A 25,409-nucleotide genomic window follows, 5' to 3' on the forward strand; every position below is an offset into this window, starting at 1 on the left:
AATAAAATTAATATAACTTATTTTATATTAACATATAATAATAAAATTATCTTATGGTCTATGCGGTTTAATACAGTTTTAATACTTGTTAAAACAAACAGATTTTAGTCATTAAACTTGGTATTCAACCAAAATTTAAATTTAAATTATTAATAAAAATATATATATTTTTTCAAATAAATAAATATGTATATTATACAGTATATACACACACATACAATTATGATAGAGTAGGACGTTTAGTTATTCAAACATATTTTATATTTTTGAATAAAAAGTAAAAATAAAGTATAAGTAGAATATAATTTCAAGCATTAATAATAAAACATTTTGGTAAAAAAATTTTATTCTATACAATTTATAAACGGTAACCCCGATTTTCAATTTTTTTATGCTGAAGCACAAAGATCAATAAGCTTGTGATAGCACTATTATTTGAGAATTATACATTTATATGAGTAGAATACAGTAGAAGGGAATAATTATACTAGTTGGGTACAAGTAGGTTAGGTACAACACTACTTAAACTTAAAATAATTATAAATAATTCATGTTTGTACAACAATATTTAGAGAAAAATATCTGAAACAAAATATGAAATAAAAAAATAGTGCCCAATCATAAAATTATACATTTTAAAAAGATGGCCTGAAGATTGGGGCCCGAGTGGATAAATTATCACATATTAAATAATTGTTGTTTCTTTAACAAACTTTATATCTAATCTATAGAGGTATTAAATAGAAATTGTAAGATATTTTTTCTATGTAAAAAAAGTATTTACAGAATAAATAATTAAAAAAAACATAGGTACATAATTATAAAACCAATACATTTCAACTTCAATCAAAATCTAAAATATACATGAATATAAAATAGTTTTATAAATTATATATTTAATTTTCAAATGGCCAGGTTTTTGGTAAAATATATATTAAAAATATTACCTATATGGCTATACCTATTTTTATAATTATTATTAGAATCTAAACTTATTTTTATAGTAGACGGACATTGTCCATATTATTATTTAATATTTATTAAAAATGTTATCTTTAACTATTTTTATATTTAATTTGTAACCTAGTGAATTTTTATACTTATAAAACTATTTTTTTTTTTCATGGATTCATACTAAAATAGATAGTTTAAATATCATTTAATTTAAAATCTTTTCCAATGACAATTTTGTGTTTGCATCCCATATGTGTCTTAAGAGTGCACTTGTGTTTAAATGTTCGATTGCAAATATTACATTTAAACATGCATGGTAATCCACATTCATAAACCAAATGATTTCTAAGATTTGTTTTACGCCATTTTCCTTTATAGCTTCGTCCACAATTTCGTGGGCAATAAGCTGGGTCATTTTGGACAAACTCATTAATACGAGCCAATAGTCCTAGAAACAAAAAATTACATTGTTTTAAAGAAAATTTAAAAAGATAAATTTAATTAAAAACCGGATCCATACAAAGCGCTAAGGTAATAAAAATAATAATTCAAGTTAATTTGACTAATGTGTAATATAATATAGGTATAATATAATATGGTATAATATAATATAATGAACTATAATTGTTTTGAAAATAAACTGCTTTATATAATTTATAAAATATTTCTTGGTTCAAATTTGATTCTAAAACTGTGAAGTAGCTGGAATTTTGCAGTGAACAGACATGACATGCGTGTTCAGGTTAACTTTTTGGGCAAACATTTTTCCACAAATGTTGCATTTAAACCGAGGTGGAACACCACATTCATATTTTAGGTGACGATTCATGGTAGCACGATGATTATATGAACGTCCACAATTTCTAGGGCATAAATATTTCAGTGGTAATGTAAATAATCGCCTCGAGTTAACTAGAAAAAAAAAAAATTGTTAAGTACTAAGAATGGTTATGAAATTAAGCAATACAAATATTAATTAGCAGATTTATATAAATAACATAGACGTGTAGACGTTTACATGTTCGTGGTAAATTGAAAAATAACCAATGTTAAAAGCATCCATGTATAATACGAAAATTACTACATGGATATACATACGTAAAATCCTACATTGGCTATAACCTATAAATATATATATGCAGACTGCAGAATATTCAATATTTGGCATTAACTTCTGTATTCTTCAACGTCGGCACTGGCTTAAACAATTGACCACATTGCTACCATGAGAATTATACCAGGTAGAGAATAAGGTGAGTCAATAAACTAAGTATCTATATAAGAATAACTAAGTATTATTACTTTAGTTATATCTACCCTTATAGCCATATAGACCAACGTTTCGCAAACTAAAATATTTTAAATTTATCATTGTATAAAAAAAAGGCGAAATAAAACACATTTAAATGTTTACATAGAATTTTATAATAAAATTGAAGCGTTGATTTGTAACAACAATATAATAATGAATTTATTTTTACTAAAAAGTTCAAATTATCAATCAAAATGATAAATAATAAAATTTAATATGAGAATTTTATTAAATTCTGCAACCCAGCATTATATTTTTGTGGCCCAGTAGTGGATCGCGACCCACTATTTGGGAAATACTGATATAGACAATTATTCCATTGCACACCTAGTTAATAGTTCATTTTTATATTCATGCAAGAACTTAAATCTATTTTATAGTATTTATACACCTAATCCCATGGGGAAATATAATTTTTTTTTTCATTCAAGTTTATTTGTCTAAACCAGAGGTTCCCAACCTTTTTTGACTCGCGGCACCCTTGGACATTTTCTAAAAATCCGGAGGCACCCTATGCTCTATGGCCTATATTCTAATATTCTATAGACTACTTCGGTTCTATTTATTAATGCATAAGTATAATCAAAAGTAGTAAGGTGTAGGTGCATACTATATACATATTACATTTAATAAATAAATTATTACATTGTATTTATTTTTATTTTTAATTATTATTTATCTTTACACGATAGGTTTTAGATTATTATAGTCCGTTTTATTACTCACAGTGCTATATTTTTAATGAAATTGTTTTTTCTAAAAAAATATTTCAAATAATTTCGCGGCACCCTAAAAAGATTTTGCGGCACCCTAGGGTGCCGCGGCACCCTGGTTGGGAATCTCTGGTCTAAACACTCGTCAAAATAATATGAACATTTCACAACTAGTAAAAATAATAAAAGTCGATTTGATTGATGTATATCAGTTTTGGTTTCAGCATACCCTTCTAATTTTCTTATGTTGGGTATTGTAAATATATTAAGAAATGTTTAAAGTTAATAAATCATTATTACTCTGTAACTAATCAGTAATCATTAATAGGTACCTATATAGTTGTAATAATTAATGGTTTAACAAGTAAAAAAAAAAAAAATGTTTCACTAGATAACAGATTTAAATCTATAAAAATATAACTTACGTTTCTAATAAAATAATATTGATTGAACGTATTATTTGTATTCATACAAAATTAAGATTTCTAATTTTGAGGAATATGCATATTTATAGACAGAAATAAATATCTTAATAATTATCTAAATTTAGATAATTTAAAATCTTAACTTTATCATAACGATAAGGGTTTCTTTGAACTTTAAATTTGTAAGACAAAAAATGAAGAAACGCATTTTGATTTGATTTTAAAGATATAGTTAGAGTGATAGAACAGACTAAATGAGAGAAACGTATTGAAGTTGAAAATGAACGATAGAGAAAAAATATTTTTCATTTCAAGTCATAGTCAGAGTCAAAATCAGAGCAATATTGTTTGACTAACCCAAAAATGATAATAACCTATAATACAACCCACGGTTACCTAGATCGCATAATGTACATTACAAATTTTTAAAATAAAATATGGAAAATTTACAATTTGATATCAACTTATTAACTTGTACTATTGAGAGCAATTATATAACTTATATATTTCTATTAAAATATACCAAATGTGTAATCTAAATAATATTTATCTTAATACTCAATTAAAGATATGAAAAACAAGTTTATTATGATTATGTAATCATGATTATTTGTATTTTTATATTTATATTTATATTTAGTGGCTAGCTTGAAGATAATTGCTGTGGTCTCCCATAGAAAATATTGAAAATTACTGCTATAGTGAATAATTAAAATTGAAATATAAACCAAAAGTTTGTATATATAAACAAGTTAAGAAAATAAATAAATAAATTTTAAATTAGATATTTAATTTTCCCAGTTATATAAAAAAAAATGCTGTACCAATAAAGTCTACATATGTGTAGAAACTCCATAAAGGTGGATGAAGTTTGCATACTTTTACTATTTGTAACATCAAAATTCAATACACACAGTTAGTACTTATATTCATAAAAATAAACCAATATATTACAATATAACAATGTTTCATTACATTAATGCTTTATAAAAAATGTCTTAAAAAGTCAAAATATTTTCAGTTTATCTAATAGTTTTTCAAAAGTGTTTTGAAACATCATTTATGTTTAATTTCCAAAAAGCTAGAAGGATTGAGAAACTTGGAAATATTTTTAACAATGAATATATTGTAACATTGTACTAAAACCTACCTATTACCATACAAAAAGTGTACTTTAAAAACAAAAAAATATCTTATTATAAAATGATCTATTGTAGATGTGTACAAAATATATCACTGATAAAAATATTAGAATGTCATGATTTATTTTTATATATTATACAAGTAATTTAATTATCATAAATTTATAAAATATTATAATGTACCTACAAAATTACACTTGAGAAAAAGATATTATAAAAATGAAATAAAATAAAATAAGAAATAAAACTATAATAAATAAATTATCAAGTCAGTTAATTAAGTTCATACACCATAACTATAATATTTATACAATATTTCAATTATATAAATATTTAAGTTAAAACAAATTTATTTTTAAGTTTTACATGGTTTAGTGATTAATGATTTTGTGGATAGCTGCTAAGTGATATTGCACACTTTTTTTGTTAGTGAATCTTTTGAAACAGACAACACATTGGAACTGAGGTGGTTTCCCACATTCATACAATAAATGGCGTTTTAATGAGTGTTTTCGACGTAATCCTTTGTAAGCCCGACCACAATTATTAGGACATTCCACAGGATCAATAACAGCTAAAGCATTTAATTGATTATTGAAATGTTCTTCTTTTTCTGAAAAAATAAACTATATCAGTATTGAATAAAATTAAATAAAATTAAATATTGATATAAAAAAAAGCTGTTTTAAAAGACATCCATAAAAATAAAGCAATATATTATATTAATGAATAAAAAACTTGACTATAAAAATACATAAGGATAAGTATTATTTATAAGGATTCACTTTGAAGTAAGAAAAATTACAAGTTTTATAAATAATTTATGTATATATGAAAAACAAAGAATACTTAATTTTGCACATATGCCAAATAATAATTATAATATAATAATATATATTTAAAACACATGGGTACAAATTATAATAATATTAATTTTAATTCATGATTAGAATATAAGATTTTACATTCAAAATGAATTATATTTTTAAAATAGGTTTTTATTATAAAAAATATTACCTAATATGTTTTGTTTTATACTAGTTATCACATAATTTTAGTAAAAAATCATCACATTGTATAGCTTAATTATTAACATTTTGTTTTCCAATAAAGAAATCAATATTGTATTAAAAATAAATACATTTAAATACAAACAAAATTCCAAATTATCCTTATCCTTATTATTTAAAAAATTTGTAATTTAGAATATACCCATGACCTATCAATCATAGTTATTGCAGCAAACGAATTGCGTCCCATGATCCCTTTTTCATACTAATTGCGTTCGATGTAAATACTTTAATTTCCTTTCCATTTAATACAGACTTAGGACAATCAATAGCAACATTACATATTATTATATTGCTAAAGGTAGGTTAAAAATATTATTTTTCATTGTTTCGTAATTATATACATCAAAAATATTGTTTTCGTCGTTAATTTATTAAACTAATTAAAATAGGTAATAAAAAATATAAGTAAGATTAGATGTTCGTATTAATACATTAAAATGTTATTATAATACTATTAATGGATTGGTAAAAATTTGAATGATACAGTTTTGATATAATCAAAACATGTTATTTCGTTCACGTCATTAATATTATTTTTTATAAATTCTGAATTCAGAGATGCAAGTAATCGGGGTGCAATATTAGTATAGTCGTATAGAAAAACCAGATTTGATTTAATCTATTCTGTATTTTCACTGACCAAATAATATACTCGATAACAAATGTGAATTGATACACATTTTTAATTAAATTTTTTGACCATGTATTCAAAATACACAATAATCCTATATTATAGGTATTAGTGAATTAAGTATTTTAGTTAATGTTCATATAATTAATATTAGGAACAGATTTTTTAACTGGGTAATTGTATTACATATTTTCTAGAGAAAAGTTAATATTTTATGAAGTAGGTACTATAATATAATAATCGATTAAGTAATATTACATATTATATTAAAAATATTTTAATAAAAACATTTTTATACAATAACTCCATGAATTAATCCAAGATGCCCTTTTAAATGATGCGAATGCTTGAACGATTTATTGCAATAACTACACACAAATAATCCTAAAATACCACATTCATATTTAGTATGTCTAACCAAATGAAATTTATTCTTGTACTTGCGACTGCAATTCATACATGCCCATTTTTTTATCAATCTGCATTCATCTGTAATATAATGTAGTTAATATGAATTTGTGCATTTTATAAGTTATAATGCAATTAATAATTAACTGTTCGGAATGCAAAGAAGCCACACAAAATGTATTTCAGAAAGCAATATTAAGTTTGTTTTTGTTTTTGTTTTAGTTTAATCAATGAAATTATAACGAAATGTCTCAATATCTGGATAATTTGATAGACAACAGTAATGATCTTCCTAAAAATAAGAAAAGAATCAAATTAGCAATCAAATTAAATATATTATCAATTAATAAATGAATATTAATTTTAACTAAAATTGTTGGTAGGAAAGTAAGGAATAAAAATACCATTTAATAATTTTTTTCATAATATAACTGCAAATGGTTATAAAATATTTATTTCATGTTTATTAGTAATTTAAAATTTAAAGAATTTCACAATATTTACAATTCAAATCACGAATAAAAATATATCAAGTAGTAACAAAATGTATTAATAAAACATGATTTAAACTATGGACGTTTTTTATATATTATAAAATAAACTGTATTACAAATATATTTTGATGTGGTAACTTTAACCAAAGCCGTAACTGGAGGAAGGGTCGAGAGGTCTAGGCCCCCCCATCGAGATTTTTAAATGTAGACACATTTTAGTGGTAAATATAGTTTATTTTTTTCAGTTACGGCCTTGACTTTAACAATATTAAATTAACAAACAATTTACAATACCAAAATAATTTTTAAATAAAATAATATTTTTATAATATAAAATATATTATTTTATTATAGTATGGTGAAACCTCTAACAGACAATTCTAAGTATCTGATACCTTTAAGTATCAGATACTTTTTTAGGTGCATAGCAACACAATTTTAACAAATTAAATAGTATAGACACTTCTGAATAGCGTAAACAATTTCAATTGCCGAGTGTCCGAGTATTTAGAGATTTCACTGTATATACTAGGTGTATTTGAAACTTAAATATTTTTACACACCATATAAAACATGTGTACCTACCTACATGTTACAAATAAAATTAATTTTTGTACAATATCAAGCTATAGGCCCTGATTTACGAGATCGCCGGTTACCTAAATCTTTGTGTAATATTTTATGAACAACTACTACGTGTTTTTTTAAAGCACTGTTATGCGCGAAACTCCTTGAGCAATATGGGCATTTGAATTGTCTTGGTACTCCACACTCATACTTAATATGTCGCCAACAATGATCTTTTCTTTTATAACTTCGGCCACATCCCCGTGGGCAATAGAACCGATCGAAAGTTGGCATTAATATTAATCCTAATATATAACAAAAATAAATTGCACCCAATTATTAATAACAATAAGAGAAATAATAATTAATTTTAACAAATCAAAAAGTAAAATAAATAATAAGCTTAAATAAACCACAATTTTTAAACAATTTAAGCGTAAGTCACATATAAGGTTATTATTGTTTACAAGACATACTGTTTTAAATTCCGTCAACTTATGGTTGAGAGGTAGGAAAAAAGAATAAGTACGTAGTACATAGAAACATTAACAGGTAAAAGCAGATAATTAATTGGAATGAAAAGTATGCTAATATTTGTAAAGAGCAGGAAACTAAATGAAAGGGTGATAAAGTAAAGGTAATGAGGGTGGTATAAGATAATATACTCAGGTAAAACTATTTTAAGGAATGGAGGAGTATGATGATAGATGAAAAGGTAATAAAAGGAACAGTGGAAAGGGTTTTGAGGAAAAGTGGAGTAATAATTATAAAATAAAATTTGTAATGTAATAAATGCATATGCTCCATATTTAGGATACGAGGAGAGTTTTAAATAGGAATTCTAAGAAAATATAAACAAAATACTAGGAAAAGAGTATGAGAGAGTGCATATAGTACATGAAAATTATGATTTTGCAATGGATCATAAGATGAGAGCAAAGAGTACAGACACTTGCAAAGAAGTATGAATTAGCAATTATGAATTATTTTTATAGGAAGAGAGAAGAGTATTAAACAACTTTTAACACTAAATAAAACAGGCTATAAATTGATAGTTTTAATTTTAAAAAAGAATTTTAAATATATAAAGATTGAAAAGTAATTCTGAGAGAGAGTATAATAACATAAAATTGGTTAATGACGGATTTAGAGTTATTGTGTAAATTGTAAATGAAGGAAAGTGAACAATTATAAAGAGTAGTTAGGTAAGAAGTCAATAATTAGAGGGTTGAAGCTAACAAATAAAAATGAAAAATGATTTGTAAGGAAACTGAAAGAAGAAGTAGAGTAGTATTGATCATAAAGGAGAATATAACTTGAGTCAAGAATAGGGCACAGGAATAGATTATAAGAAAGGAATCACGATTTTAAAAATTGGCATTAAGATAGGAGAAAGAGGTAATTTGAGTTAAAAAAACCAAACAAAGAAGTAAAAAATGAATATTGAAGAACAATATTTAAGAAGTACGATAACCTGCATAAAAGATTGGGATAAAATTCAAGAAAAAAATCGAAACATTTTATGAATATTTAGTGTATGAATGGGATAAATAATTAAATTCGTAAGATATGAAAAAAGTATTTTAAAGAGCTATTGAATGAATAACATTGCAAGAGGGTAAAAAATGGAGGAATTAGAGTGAAATATAGATATGAATGTCTTAATTAGTGAAAAGGAAATGAGAGTGATTAGAAAGATGAAAAAAAATAATATGATAGAACCTAATGGATTACCATCAGAGCTGTGGATGATGTAAGAAAACAGACATAAGGAAATTTAAGGATGGAGGAAAAGTATTTTGGTGCCCATACATTAAGGCAAGAAAAATGTAAACGAGAGTGTGGAAGTTATAGAGGTATAAAACATAATATGAGTCATAGTATTAGTATATTATTATAGTATTATTAGTATTTTAGTTTAAAGTGCGCCCCGTATACGATTCCTCGCAATGCACCCTGGTAACAACCCAGCTAAAGTATAAGGAATCTCAGCCATCGTACTGTCCTAGAGATCTCACAATAATGCATAGCATTCACATTAAACATAATAGTATGAATATTCGGGAAAAAGATATTTAAAAAAGGAGTGTAACAACGATTCCAAGGCATAAGTTTGGGTTTATGTTAGAAAAATATTCTGAAAATTATAGATAAGTACTTACAGAAAGAAGATAAGATATTTACGTAAAATGCTAATAAGTTTTGAGAAGGTGAATGATAAGAGTTCCAAGAAAGGTATAGTGGTGGTCGTTAAGTAAGGTTTAGTTAGTGTAGTAACTAAGTGGATAAAATAAGAAATTAATCCAATAAAATTAGGGTAAGAGAGGTATCAATCATATACAAAATTGTGGAAGATAGATTAAGTTGTTCGGTCATGTTATTAAGAGAGGTGACTCGGAGGCAGTGAGAATGGCTATGGAAATAAATGAGAGGAAGGTCGATGACATAAATAGACAGAATAGAGAATGATAGAAAAAATAGCAAGTGTGAGTAAATTAGAGGTAGAAGAACATAGCTCACCTATATAGTTGAAAAGCGAAGTACTAAGAAAAAGAAGAATACTTACAATACATAGATGTAAACTATTGCAAAAAAACACTTCACAATCCTCATGCCTAAGCTTTTTGAGATTATAAGCGAAGAAATTAATGTACTGATTTTACAACGATGTATTATTTTTTTTCTCGAAAGATTGTAAACTTTAAGGAAAGTTTCTGATAGAAAGTTGGCTTAAGTTTGTACTTTAGAGGGTTAAAAGTAGACATTTTTTAGTATTTAAAAAGAAAAAAAATACGAACATTTAATACAATTTTAACTATCAAAATAACTGTTTGGTAATCTTTGGTTATAAGTTATAAGTCTTATAATCTTAGTGATAAATAAATACTAATTATTGTTAATAATTTAAATATTAAAAACACCAACACTTAGAAACCAATATTAAAATTTCCTTAAATATTTTTATAGTATATTCTTTATTTTATTAACTACAAAGAGAAAAGTGAAAAAATATAAATTTTGGTATGAGTATGTGATACATATAGACTATCTAAGTATTCTACAAAAATTCCACTGACATTTTATTGTAAATTAAATGGTTTTAATGAAGCAGTGAAACATTTTAATAGAAGCCTACTAATTATTAAAAAATATTAATAATATAAAATAAAATAACTCAATAGAAGTTATAGCCAATTTTTAATTGTATTAAAGAAATTGTTACATACAAATATAATAGCTAACAGTAAGTAATAATTATTTAATTAAATGCGTGTCTTCCATGAATTGAGTATATGTGAATTTTGAGATGAGATCTATAAGTAAAATCTTTTCTGCAGTATGAACACATGAATTGTTTCGGTACACCACACTCAAATTTTAAGTGTCTTTGCATATTGTATTTTCTGCTATAACTTCGACCACATGATCGTGGACAGTAATATCGCAATTTGTCTGTAAAGTTCAAAATAATTGATTGGCATGTATAAAAATAAATTACTTGAATACCTACTAATCAATTTATATAAGAGAAACAGTAACAAGTTTAAAGAAGCAGAAAAAAGTTATACTCTATTACTATTTATAACTATTAATAAAAACAAATTCAATATTTATTTAAATTTGTAATAAAATTATTAAAATAATAGTTATGAAGAAAATAGTACTTGTGGAATAAATACTATTTACATTTTTAATTCAATTTCATACCACATTATTAAAATTATAAAATTAAAAGAAACTTACAAATATTATCAATCATGACATATTATGTTCAAATTTATAATATTAGTTTGAGGTTCAATTTTCAAAGTACCTGATCTAGCTTATATAAATATTTTAAATCAATAAGAAATAAATAAATATTGTTATTTAAATATTACCAGATAGTAACAAACCAGAGACGTACTTTAAATATATCTCATTTTAGAAATGTTTGCGTACACTATTGTAGCAGATAAAAAGAAATTGGAAATATTATACTTAAATATTAAAACTAAAAACTAGTTCAGTGATACATTATTAAATACATGATTATATGTATTGTTACATAAATAACTCAGAAATGAAGTACTTATTCAGAATTTAAGTAGGTTACCTACTTATTTATTCTAAATGTTCTTAAAAACAAACAATTTCTTAGCCTTTGATAAGAGTAAATAAAAAATAATTTAATATTTTCTTTATGTCATAATTTATTTATTTATATTGTTTTATTTCTACAAAAGAATACTTGGCCCCAAATATATTGTTTGCTTCTTTACCATATGCATAATATACATCATCCATAGATCCAATTTAACTATTTTTCAAAAAAAGAATAATAAATTGCAATTGATATTCAGTTAACCTTACAATTATTTCCATTTTTCTAAAGCAGGGTAGTCCAACTCGCTCGGATTCGGTCCTCGAAGCCTTCCCCCCCCCCACAACAACAACAATTAAATTAATTACTTTTTTTATTAATTAAAAATTAAAGTTACAATAATATTATAACAAAATTGTAGTATGATTGTATAAATTTTACACTTTATTGTTAAACGGTAAGAGTTAAGAGTTCCCGGAAGTTGGTCATATTGCGATAAGATGAAAGAATTATTTAATAATGACAGTTGATATCTCAGTACAACCTCCCGATTTTCAAATAGAGTCATGTGATTTACAAGCAGACTGTTCTCTTCAACCAAAAGTAAATTTGTCTCCTAAAGAGTTTTGGAAACTGCAAGAAAATTTCCCAACATTACAGAATTTTTCTCTTGAAATTTTGTCATTATTTGGAAGTATATATTGTGAATCGGCATTTTCTACAATGGATTTAATAAAGTCTAAATCAAGAAACCGTATTCACGATTTGACTTTAGAATCGTGCATCAGATAAGCCACCACAGAGTGTTCAATTGATATTGAAAATTGGCTTCTGAAAAATAATGCCAATAATCACATTAATTAATCAATTAATTCTTAATATAAGTAACTTAATCTATAATGTAATAATTTTGTGCATTATATAATAAAATAAAATATAAATAGGTAATAATATATTTTTTTTTCTTTTGGAGGCTCCCAATGTTTTTATGAAAGTGTAAATTGGCTCGCCAACTACAAAAGGTTGGACCATCCTATTTTAAAGTATATAAACATTTTTTAAAAATAACTAATAAATCTCAAATTATTTATTAGTTTAAGTTTGATGTTATAAAATATAAAAAAACATTTTTTTTTCTTATTTTTCTGAATTGACCTGAAATTCAGTATTAATTTAAAATTATCTCTCTAAGTTTTTTAGGAGTGAACCAAACAACCAGCAATTACCTTGTACATTTATGATATTTATGAACAAAAAAGAAATACTTTTTTTGAACAAAAGTTCTATTTCATTAATATGCATAAAATCACATTCCGATTTTTAACTTTTATTCAATTATATTCTTTAGTTGTAATTTTTCCCTGAATTACAACATAAATACTTGATTCCTTACATGATATGATCTATATATAAATTTCACATTTAATAAAAGAAAAATATTTCTCTTTAATTAGTTGGGGTCAAACTAAACATTGATTAAAAGTAATAGTCAATAGACAAAGTATATTAACTAAATAATTACATATAAACATTATCAATTGAATGTTCTAATTTACATTTATGTACTAGTTTTAAATGATTTTTAAGTGCATCACGTCGAGCATAAGATTTCATACAAATTTTACACAAAAATGTTTTTAAAACACCACATTTTGTCTTCATATGTCTTGTTAGATTATCTTTTCTTGTATAACTATGACCACATTGGTTAGGACAAACATATCTTCGCTGTAGTTCTAAAATTAAAAAATAATAATTAAGAATAAATACAATGTACAAACAAATTCCAAGTCTTTTAAGCATGTTATTTTAATTTTTTTTAAAAATGTAAATGAAAACTAATATAATGTTCAAGAATAAAGATTCTGTTTTAATAGGCACACATTATGACATCTATAAAGAACTTATAGTCTGCTCCTCTCTTCAAACACAACATTAATAATAATATATATAATATAATAAATAATATAATTATATAATATATTATATCAAAGTTACATTTTAACAGTTGGTAGTTGGAATTTGATTGCTACAAAAATCAGCCATGTATAGAAATCCCCCATAAAATTAGCCTAATTGATTTTAATTATTTTTACAGTAATTTTTTTTTTTAATTTTAACAATCATAATATATGCCTTACTTATGACAATTAAGGAAAACAAAAAATAATAAATTAAGCTAAATAGAAAAATTAATTAAAGAATAACACAGTAGTTATGTTTCAGATAACTATTTATCATAAAACAAAATTCAATCTATTGGATATAACACACAATTAATCTCCAAAAATATAATTTAATTATTTTATGAGTTTTCTACATAAATATATATATTTATTGAGCAATTTAATAATAAGAATAGTTATTTAAAGATAAATTAAGAATTGTTATCAACATTACATTACATAAATTAATTAATCATATTTTTATACACTTAATTTTCTTGTATTGTAACATATATATTGTGGTAATGATATTATATTTTAGTAATGTTACTGTAAACTTATATTTTAAATCAAACTGCTTATAAAAACTGCTAATATTTATAATATAATCATAAAAGTGATGATGGAATGAATAACACATCCTTAAAAGAGAGTTAAGACTTGGTTTTATTTTCATGTATATTAATTGTATTTAATAATAATAATAAAATAGGTAATTTTATAGTTAATTTAATAAAAAATCATTGAAGACTAATAATATGAAATAAATATTCGATTAATTTTAATGACTTAATAAACATTCAATAACTTATAATTCATTAAATATAAACCTCATCAAATACTTCAGACTTTAAAATTAATCTAGTGGGTATACCAATATGAGTTCCAACTTCCAAAACCTAAAAAAACAAATAAAACAATAATATTGCTTTACATAGCAAATGCACAATATGTATAATACCAAAAAATTAAAAAAAAAAAAACATCAAAAAATCTTCAATATATTCATGGCCTCAGTAAATAAAACTAATAAATAAAAAGCAACTATTCATTTATACAGGCTATAAACAGTTTAATAATTAACCATGGCAACTTAATGACACAGAAGGAGAAACCAGCATGTCCAAATTCTAAAATACCATTAATATTTTAGATATGTCACTGTAAAGCAACTCAAAAAGCATCCTGGTTACTCAGCATATCGATCAAACCCAGCCAATTTTTAGCATGGACCACCTAATGACCTAACTATAAGGTGACATCAATAACATAGTACCGAAGTCTGAGGAAATTTAGAATTATATTAACATAAAGAAATTCAAAGTTGTAAGAAATGGAAATTACCAATAGTAATCTTAATTGCATACTCAGCATAGCATTTATGTACAATAAGAAACATTTTTATATTAATTTTGTCATGAGTTATAACTCATAAATTAGTGATGTGATCAGATAAAAACTAATTTTATGAATAACGATTAATTATTGTTAAATTGTGTTATAACGAAAAAGGTAAGGCTTGTTTATAATTTAAACAAATTATTAACTAAAACTATAAAATCAAAAGTATTATCATAATTGTATTATTTAATACTAAATGAGCGTACGTTTAATAATTACATATGCATCATAGGAAGGTTAGGTTAGCATATTTTTTATGATTGAAAATTAAATTAATTTTTATAATTATTTAAAAGAAATTTGATTTAAATACTTTTAAACGACTGAAATAATGAAAATATTGTTGATGAATAAGTAGGATGTTTATTAAAATACTGTTGTTTAACCATACATCCATATTGTAACCATATAGTATTTGAAACACTTTTACATAACGTAATATGTTTTAATGATAAATAAATGGTTAATCTCTTTATGATTAGTTTATTAAATAAAATAAATCTTAATATAACTAGTACATTTATTTTACATATAAACTTATTATTTATAATAACTTACACAGATATACAATTAGTTTTTAAAATAAAATCATATTATATTTATTCATAGATTTTCATAAAACATTATCATAATTAATCATTTGAAAACATAGGCAAACTTTCATCAAATAATACTTTATGAACACATAGAACATGACTTTTTAGATTAGACTTCCGATTAGACAATTTGTTGCAATATGGACATTTAAATTGAGGATGGACACCACATTCAAATTTCAAATGATAAGTCATATGTCCTTTTCTTTTATAATGACGACCACATCCATTAGGACACAAATGACGACTGTTTTTAAAATTATTAGTATGTGTTATATCAGCAAATTCTGATTGTTCTAAAACATAAATTAGAAAAATAGATAAATTAAAGATAAAACAAATTTTTCTACGCTTTTAATAGCTTTTACATTATAAATTGATATCAAACAATTAAATTAACACATTTATAGATTTTATCATTAATTACATAAAAAATAAAATTATATTTCATAGTTATATAATATTTTTATAATTTTATAGTCTATAGATATATAGATATATTATATATTATGTAAGTGTTATCCGAAGAAAAAATTGAAAAATAGTTTGGTGTTAGTTTCACTTTTCAACAATTATAATTTTTAGTATAGCAACAAAAACATTTCAATATATATGCATGTTAAATATTTTGAAAATAATATTAACTCATAATTAGTTTTTTTATTAGAATATCGTAGTTTAATCATACATCATATTATATTTAAAATAGTTTTACATATAATATGTATTAATGATGTATACATAGTTAATCTATGTATGATTAGTGTATTAAATAAAAACAAATGTTAGTTATAACTAGAACATTTATTTTAGTTATAAAATAATAAATTATCTACATACTATTTACAATAACTTCAACAGGTATATAATTAGTTTTTATAATAAAATATAGTTATTGATTAGTAGGTTACACTTGGACATAGTTTTAATTAATTATTTTAACACATTGGAAATTATTTGTCTAATATAACTTTATGTACACATAGAACATGTGTTTTTAGATTAGATTTCCTATTACAAACTTTATTGCAATATGGACAATTGAATTGACGACGAATACCACACTCAAATTTTAAGTGTCTATATAAATTAGTTTTCCATGCATAAGATTTACCGCAGTTTCTTGGGCATAGAAGCCTATAAGTTGGTCCATTCATTGAATATCCTAATAAAATTTAATACTTAATTAATTTATTTATTATACACTATTAAAAAAAAAAAAAAAATAAGATAAAAATAAAGATTAAATAAAGGATAAATATTGAAAAATCAGTATTTGAATATGTAATCAATATATTTTTAATTCCATTTTATATAATTAGTATGAAATTAAAAAAGTATAATTATTAATATATTATACATTTTTAATATACCATATATATATATATATATATAATATAATACATATATATTTTTTATATTTAAGCTTCAGCTATATATGTATATATAAATTGCATTAGTACAATATTTAAGCTATACCCAATGAATAAAGTTAGGAAGTTTTATTAAACACTTAAAAAAGCTAGTTTAAGTTAAATAAAGTAAACAATCAGCAAAAATTTAAAAAAAAGCATAATTAACTATTTTAATATAACATAGTAAATGTTTTTATTTTTATATCATAATATTTTGAAAGCAATAGTATATACAGAATAAAAAATTAAACTAAATTAAATTCACATAAATTAATATTTGTCTATATTATATTATGTAATATACCTTTTATATTGGTTGCTAGCTATACTATGAGTATTTCAATTTTCAGTAAGTTAAAAAAAATGAAACTTTAAATTATAAGACCATTGTGGTTTTTAAGTCAGAAATATAAAAAACAAGCCGAAGAAGTTTTTCTACAAATATTTATAGTTAGTATATATCAAGCATACCTCGCACTGAGTAGGTTACTGTAATAAATGTTATAAATTTGACTTCAAAAATAAATCATTGCATATGAATAACAATTCTGAGAAGAGGCATAGGGTTTTCAGTCTATATTTTATTACATGATAACAATGCATAAGTATTTTCATGATATTATATTACTTCATAAATTATTGTGATTAATTTAATAGTCAATACCCATGTACCAAAAAAAAGGTGTAATAAGTTTGAGGATTAAACAGCTTAAAATTAATACAAATATTTTTTAAATTTTATATGGCATACATTAATAATACATACTATTAAAACAATGCAATTTCTTATGAATGATAATTTTTTAAATTATAAAAAAATTACTAAAATTATTATTTTTCTTTAAAATATTCAATTTTGTCAAGTCACTTGAAATAAAAATTGTGCATTCTTCTATTTAAGATTTTTAGGTTTCTGTAAAAACAATTTTTTAAATACTATATATAGTTTAACTATTTACTCAAAAATAAACAATTTATTTTAAAAATAAATAAAAAACTTTAATAAAGAAGGCAATTTCAATGTTATAATAAATAGCCAATACCTAAAATATTTTAAAAATTATATCAAGTTTTTACAGTTATTCATTTTTTAATTGCATCAAAAATCAATATCAATTTTATCAAATACTAATTTTGCATGAACAATTTTCATTTTTTTTTTAAACCCTGAAGAGGTACTATAATATACAACTTTCTATCAGAAGCCCCTTTTTGATCTGAAGATTAAAGCTTTTTTACTGCTCGAAAATGTGAAATCACCTCATTTAAAAAAAAAAATATGTAAAAAAAACATACATACTCGTACTTCCATTGTAAAACTAATACATTTATTGCTTCTCTTAGAATCTATAATAATATATTTATGAAGTTCTAATTACATATAAATACTGGAAATGATAGTTAAACTTTTAATGGTTTTAATATTTTCAAATAAAAATTGAAATTGTTAATTTAACAAAAATTGTAATGTAACAACTTCTTGTATTATTGACAGAAATAAAAAATAGATTTTAACTCTCACATCATGCATGTATTTAAATGATATATAAAATACGTGAGATTTAAAAAAATATTTTTAAACAATTTTACATAATTATGTAATATACTTAATATTATCGGGAAAATTTTTAATAAAACAAAATGTATTATTATAATTTACATTGTGAAAAAAATGTTATATTGGTGGTTTAATTCAATGACATTAGATGAATTCTGTGAAATAAATTAAAATGAAAAATTAATTTTGTTTGAGATAGGATAATATAAGAAAAGCAATAGCAAACACTGAATACAAATTAATAATATACACAATATATTAATTAAAATTAGATTCATACAAATTAGTTTTCTTATTTATTAAGGTATTTAAACTATTAAATTTAACCTCACATTTTTCTTATAAATAAGTTATATTTAAAAGAAAATGAATAAATTATATTTTTAAGTGTCATAAATATTTGTAATTGATATACTTTATATCACAATGTTAATAATAATTGTAGATTACATAGTAATCATAATTTATATGTACATACATTAAGTTTTTACAAACGAGTACTTCTATAATCAAATATTATTACTTAGATATGGTTTTAAGCACATTAACCAAATTAAATTTTATTTGGTTCAATTTTTTTTTTTTATAGTTGATAATTATCATTAGAATATATTATCATGCTTCATTGTATACAACTTTGTGTACACTTAAAATATGAGTTTTAAGATTAGACTTCTGATGCGACAATCTACTACAATATGGACATTTAAATTTCGGATCCATGCCGCATTCATATTTCAAATGTGTATTTAAATGATATTTCCGTTTATAACTTCTACCACAATTTCTTGGACATATAAGTCTATTTTCTGATCCAATTGGTGGAAAATCTAAAAAAAAAATTAAATTAACTTATTAGGTATTATAAAAAATTTTAAATAGTTTTTAACTAGATTACACAAATCATACTAAATTTGTTTTTAGTATTGGCCATTATTCATTGGCAATAGAAATAATACAATCACAAAACATCAAGTTCCAAGAATTTCAACAAGGTCTATTTATTTATATTTAAAGAGATAATTTTTTCCCCCTATTAGGTTGAATGGTTGAAATATTTGTTTGATTGTATTAACTTATTATTTTCAATTACAAATTAATAATTATACCATAATTATAAAAAAAATAGATAATATTCGTATTCTTTAAAATTATAAAATACTGTTAACTAATAAAGAACAAATCAAATAAATATTTAGTAAAATAAAATAAAACTATTTAGACATATATACATATGAAAAATTTTTTAATGTTTTTTTACAAAAAAATATAGAATAGGAGTTATTTGATAAGTTGGAATATAGTCATGTACTGCATTAGGTTGGCAGATGATTTTATTTTATTGTAGAGAAAATAAGAAAGAAGATATATATTTTTATTAAATATTTTTACTCACTGAAAATATTGTTAATTAATACTTATGCCAGGCTGCATGAATGATCAACTTAACGCCTGTGATTGATCTATTAAATTGTATTGTACCATTAAATATTAATCAATTTTTTATGCAACTCAGCATTAGTTTTTAGTTTAAATACAGTAAAATCTCATTAATTTAACATATAGGACATTTAGGATTGGAGCAGCTATCTACAAATCTGAACTAATGAAAACACTTATTTATATTTATCTATGATTTATTGTAAAATAGGTACTACTTATAACAAGAGTGACTAATTTAGGTTGTGTGCCAAAAATTACTTGATTTTATTTTTTTGTGTCATTAAATTATGAAAAATATTATATATATATATATAAATAATAATTATTAATTTAATTATATTTATTTAGTAATTAAGAGATTAGATAAAAAAAATAACATGACTTAAATATTTACTAATTAGTTTGATATGATTCTTTTTGTTTTACACTAGATGCTAATTAATTAATATTGGGTTTATGATTTGGAACTTTCAATAAAATACATAGGTCACTGTATTTATTTGTTAGTTGAGTTTCATACCAAATTTAATAAAATTAATTTTCAAAAAAAGTAACTTATATGAATAAATTGAAGAAAAAATTGCAACCAATGCTACTATATTTAAAATATGTTATGTACGTTTTACACTCTATTTAATTTTCTGAAAGATGTCCACAATAATGAAAATATAGTATACTCTTGATTATCCGTGTAACAAGGTGGTAGCATCCGCGGATAAATGAATACTGTGAATACTCTGCTAAATTAAAATTGAAACAAAAATTCAATAATTATATTATTATTATAAATAATTATTGTAATGTTTTATAGTATTTAAGGAAAATTAAATGAGAACACCTTTTATTTTTATATAAAAATTCATATAATATGACTTATAATATTTATATTATTTATTTTTTGACAAAAAAATCAGTAACAAGTTGTTGTTTTTTTTTATTTAAAAACACTTCTTTTTAATTTACAATTAAAATTTTTTCAACAAAATTTTGTCACACTATTTTTTTGTATATACATGTTTGTTCCACAGAACACTTCGGATAATCGTGATTACTACTTACATTGTAATCTTATTAATTATTTTTAAAAGTTAAATATAATACAACAAATATATTAATTTTTACAATTAAAATTTAAAATAAACAGTTACCTAAATATTAATTATAATAAATTGTTAGGTTATTTTTTTATTAATAAAATCTTATATTTATTTATAGATTTCCATAGAACATCATCATAATTAATCATTTGAAAACAGACAAATTTTCATCAAATAATACTTTATGAACACATAGAACGTGAGTTTTTAGACTGGATTTACGATTGGACAGTTTGCTGCAATATGGGCATTTAAATTGAGGATGTACTCCACATTCAAATTTCAAATGATAAGTCATGTGTCCTTTTCTTTTATAATGACGACCACATCCATTGGGACATAGATGACGACTGTTTTGTAAATGATCAGTGTGTATTATATCTGAAAATTCAAATTGTTTAATAACATAAATAAAACAAAATTTTTAAGCTTTTCATGACTGTTTACACTATAAATTAATACCATACAATTCAGTTAACACATTTATATACATACATGATTATTAATGTAAACAAAAATAAAATAAATACAATTAATATTTTTTTATACTTTTATAAAAATATTATTGTAGTATATATCAGTATAATATAGTTTTATGTTTTATCTGTTGGAAATATTGAAAACAATATATTAGAGTTAGTTTTACTGTTCTACAGTTATAATTCTTGCATAGCAACAAAAAACACTACAGTATACATGCAAATTATATAATTTAAATAAATGGAAAATGAAAAAAAATGAAATTTTGTATAACAATTGTAAAACATCATTAAAAAAAAAACTATCCTTGTTAAATGATTAAATTATTTTAAGATTAAATATTGTATAATGATATAGATACATTTAATACATTATAATATTTTAAAATTTAAGTAATGTATTTTAAATTACTCTCACTATTTAGTAAATAATCTTAAAGTACTTAGTACTTACTCATTTTTACATCCGAATTAAAATATGGTAAATTATACAATAAATTCAATTTTAAGATACTAATCGCTACCTATCACTAAATATTTTTGTATATAATAATACCTTTTTTATTTACTAAATAAGGCCACCCATTTTCTAGATCCATATAGTAATAAAAATCCTCCCCTATCTCCTTAAAAAAAATAAAATGATTAAACATGATATTTTTACCAAATTAATTTTTCTACTTTATAAATAATTCTATACTTATAATTGTAATAATACCACTTACATCTATCAAAATAGAAATTCCCACAATATGTGAAGTGTTTTTTAGTTAAATATACTTTTTTAAATCTGTTTTTTTATTTATTATAGTGATAATACCTAATTCTTAAAAGAATGGTTGAATCTAAATGTGCCTATAATATTTTATAAGTATTAATTTATGTTTAACATAAACGATTATTGACTGCAATATTCATTATAAGTACTAATAAAATATATTATTCTAGTACAAAAGAAATATTTTTTGTTCATTCCAGTATAAAACATATTAACAATAATAGGTAGGTGCCTTGCAAAGATACCATTTGTATAAAATAATTTAAAAAAAAAGTAAGGAATGAGGAAGTGTGAAGAACAGATTGAAGGACGAAGACAATTCTAATAAAAATAAACTACAAAAACATTAAATTTAAAAAAAAAGCTTTATAATACTATTAACAACTCAAATTAAAATAGAATCAATATTTAAATCATTTTATTCCACATTTTTTTTATGAACATTAACTAGTACACCTCAAATATTTATCTTTTAAGTATAAAACAAAAACAAAAATACTCCACCAACTTTATATTAAAAATGATTCTGAAACACTGTTGTTTAACAGCATTTTTATGGTTTTTTTTTTTTTAACATTGCTGTACAATTTGCAGCATTAATGTTCAGAATATATTTTAAAATGTAAAATACAAATAGATATGTTTTAAAATTACAATCTTATTAAAATTATATAATATTATATTATAGTTTCTATAAAATGTATTGAAAATATTTTAAAAAAAATTCATAGCATCTATAATTTGATTCGATTGATTAAATTATAATAAACTGAACTAATTTTATCAAAAGTATTTACAAATTGTAATTAACTAGATAATTAAAATATCAAATAAAAATTCAATGATTTAAAAGAATTGTTTAAAAACTAGTGATTTTAGTTGTACTGATAAATAATTTTTTATAAGCATTTAATTATAAAAAGGATAATAATATTTAATACAAATACAATTCAATGATAAATAACAAATTCATTAACTATTTACAAATAATTGAATATATAATAATATTATCTGAACGATTAGGTTTTGCTCAAAATGAGAGTTATTATATTACATTTAAATGCCAGATAGATTTCTAAAAACATTACATCAATAAAATAAGTATGAAAATTAATAAATAAAAAAAAAATTCAAATAATTACTTCACAATAACATTCAGCCCAATAACATCACTGGTTTATTTCACTACTCAATTTTCTTGAGACAACCTAGAGTTGGGCCAGTCATCAAAAAACTGGAGCTTAATTCATTAATATTGTTTTTCAAAATCTAGTAAGTAGTTATAAAGATTACAATAATAAAATCTCGATTTAATATGTATATATTTGTCATAAAGTTTATAAAGCAAAGAATTTGACGACTAAAACATTTATTTCAAAAAATACCCAGTTCTTTTGCTCTATGGACATTTTTTCTATGTCTAAGAAGTTTATCTTTTCTAGAAAATTCTTTTGGACATTCTGGGCATACAAATTGTGGCTTTTTACCACATTCAAAGTCAAGATGTCTGCGAAGACCTCCTTTGTATTTATAGCTTTGTGCACAATTTGGACAATGATGTCGTTCAGCAATTAATCGTTTTTTGACTTCAATTTCAACAATTTGATTAAGCCAACCATCTGTAAATAAAAATTTAAAAATAAAATAAAGTATGCATCTTTAAATATACATTTCAAAAATGTTGATTTAGCTTAAGCTTTAACAAACTACTCTAGACAGTCTAAACTATTCTAACTTATAAAAAATACTATGTAAATTAACTCAATGTAACAGAATTGTAACAAAATATGTACGCCATTTTTAAACCTTTTATTTGTTTTACCTGATTTATAATATGAAGAGAAAGATAGAACACTTATATAACATTTTATATTAGTATTGATTTTAATTTATAAATAATAATATTGTGTTTATCAATTACTAAGTACATATAATTTAATTAATACCAAAAGCATTATTTTCTTTATTGAAATTAATATAAAAAAAATTACCAAGCTTTTTTTTCACTCATGTGGAGACCAGGATTATTTTAGTTGTAAACTAATAATCTTAATGAATATAGGTAGGTACATTTAAAAATAATAAATAATTTTAAATTCAAGTTACAAATGTTATTTAGTATGTTACATATATTTTGTTTTAGTTACATCATATTCATATCATATTATACTTGGCTTATAAGTGACTAATAATAATATTGTGAAAACTAGTTTTGTCACAATGTGAATATTAAATGTTCAGTTTTTTCCAATACTCTATTTTTAAATGATTAACTAAATTCTTTTTATACTTATAACTTCTAACATACAAATGCGGACAGTCAAAACCTTCCATTCTGAAAATTATGTATGTGCATTACCTATAACCATTATAATATTATTAATTAATTAGAAAATAAATAATATAATACTTATCAATGTAACATAATGTAATGATAATGTCTTAATAATAACAGATATAATTATAAAAGTGTGATTTCAAATATTTAATTTGAAATAGAGATAATGGAAAATACATTAATTAGGTAAGTACTTACATAACAATGCTCACAAAAATCAGTTCATAGTTTATGCATTGTTGATATAATTCCTCATTTTTATTTATTTTTTTATTTTTTTGACATTTAAATCATTAATATTGCAATAAACAAACATAAAATCAAAGTTTTTTTCATGAATATAACTTAAATGTGTATGTATCCCCAAAAACCACTTAACATATTATATGTAAGAGAAAGTTGAATTTGTACCAACTAATAAGTAATAATATCCGCTAAACCTTAGTTTATGATTAATAGAAAACTTATAGAAACTTTAAAAGTTACAAATGTATTAAATCAAATATAATCTGTGTTATCAGTGCAATAGTAAACGGTAACTAATAAATCACGAGA

The 25,409-nt window shown here is 22.6% G+C and overlaps 1 protein-coding gene across 31 annotated transcripts in view; it reads right to left on the reverse strand.

The window, feature by feature from the left end:
* Positions 1-25,409, reverse strand: part of LOC132920679 (longitudinals lacking protein, isoforms A/B/D/L-like) — a 243,860-nt gene that overhangs the window by 91,287 nt on the left and 127,164 nt on the right. Inside the window, exon 5 of one of the 31 annotated variants that reach the window (XM_060983264.1) lies at positions 329-1,402. The exons of 22 other annotated variants lie outside the window; for them this stretch is intronic. In XM_060983264.1, coding sequence (XP_060839247.1) covers positions 1,149-1,402 — 254 coding nt within the window. In that variant the 3' untranslated portion in view covers positions 329-1,148. Of the gene's footprint in view, positions 1-328; positions 1,403-1,507; positions 1,867-4,306; positions 5,160-7,099; positions 8,025-13,279; positions 13,540-15,613; positions 16,043-16,684; positions 16,912-21,389; positions 21,641-22,906; positions 24,136-25,409 lie in introns of those variants that run through there. 8 more of the 31 variants (XM_060983282.1, XM_060983269.1, XM_060983265.1 and 5 more) reach the window with 8 other exon arrangements.

The sequence above is a fragment of the Rhopalosiphum padi genome, chromosome 2 (genome assembly GCF_020882245.1).
Source record: "Rhopalosiphum padi isolate XX-2018 chromosome 2, ASM2088224v1, whole genome shotgun sequence".
NCBI classification, from domain to species: domain Eukaryota; kingdom Metazoa; phylum Arthropoda; class Insecta; order Hemiptera; family Aphididae; genus Rhopalosiphum; species Rhopalosiphum padi.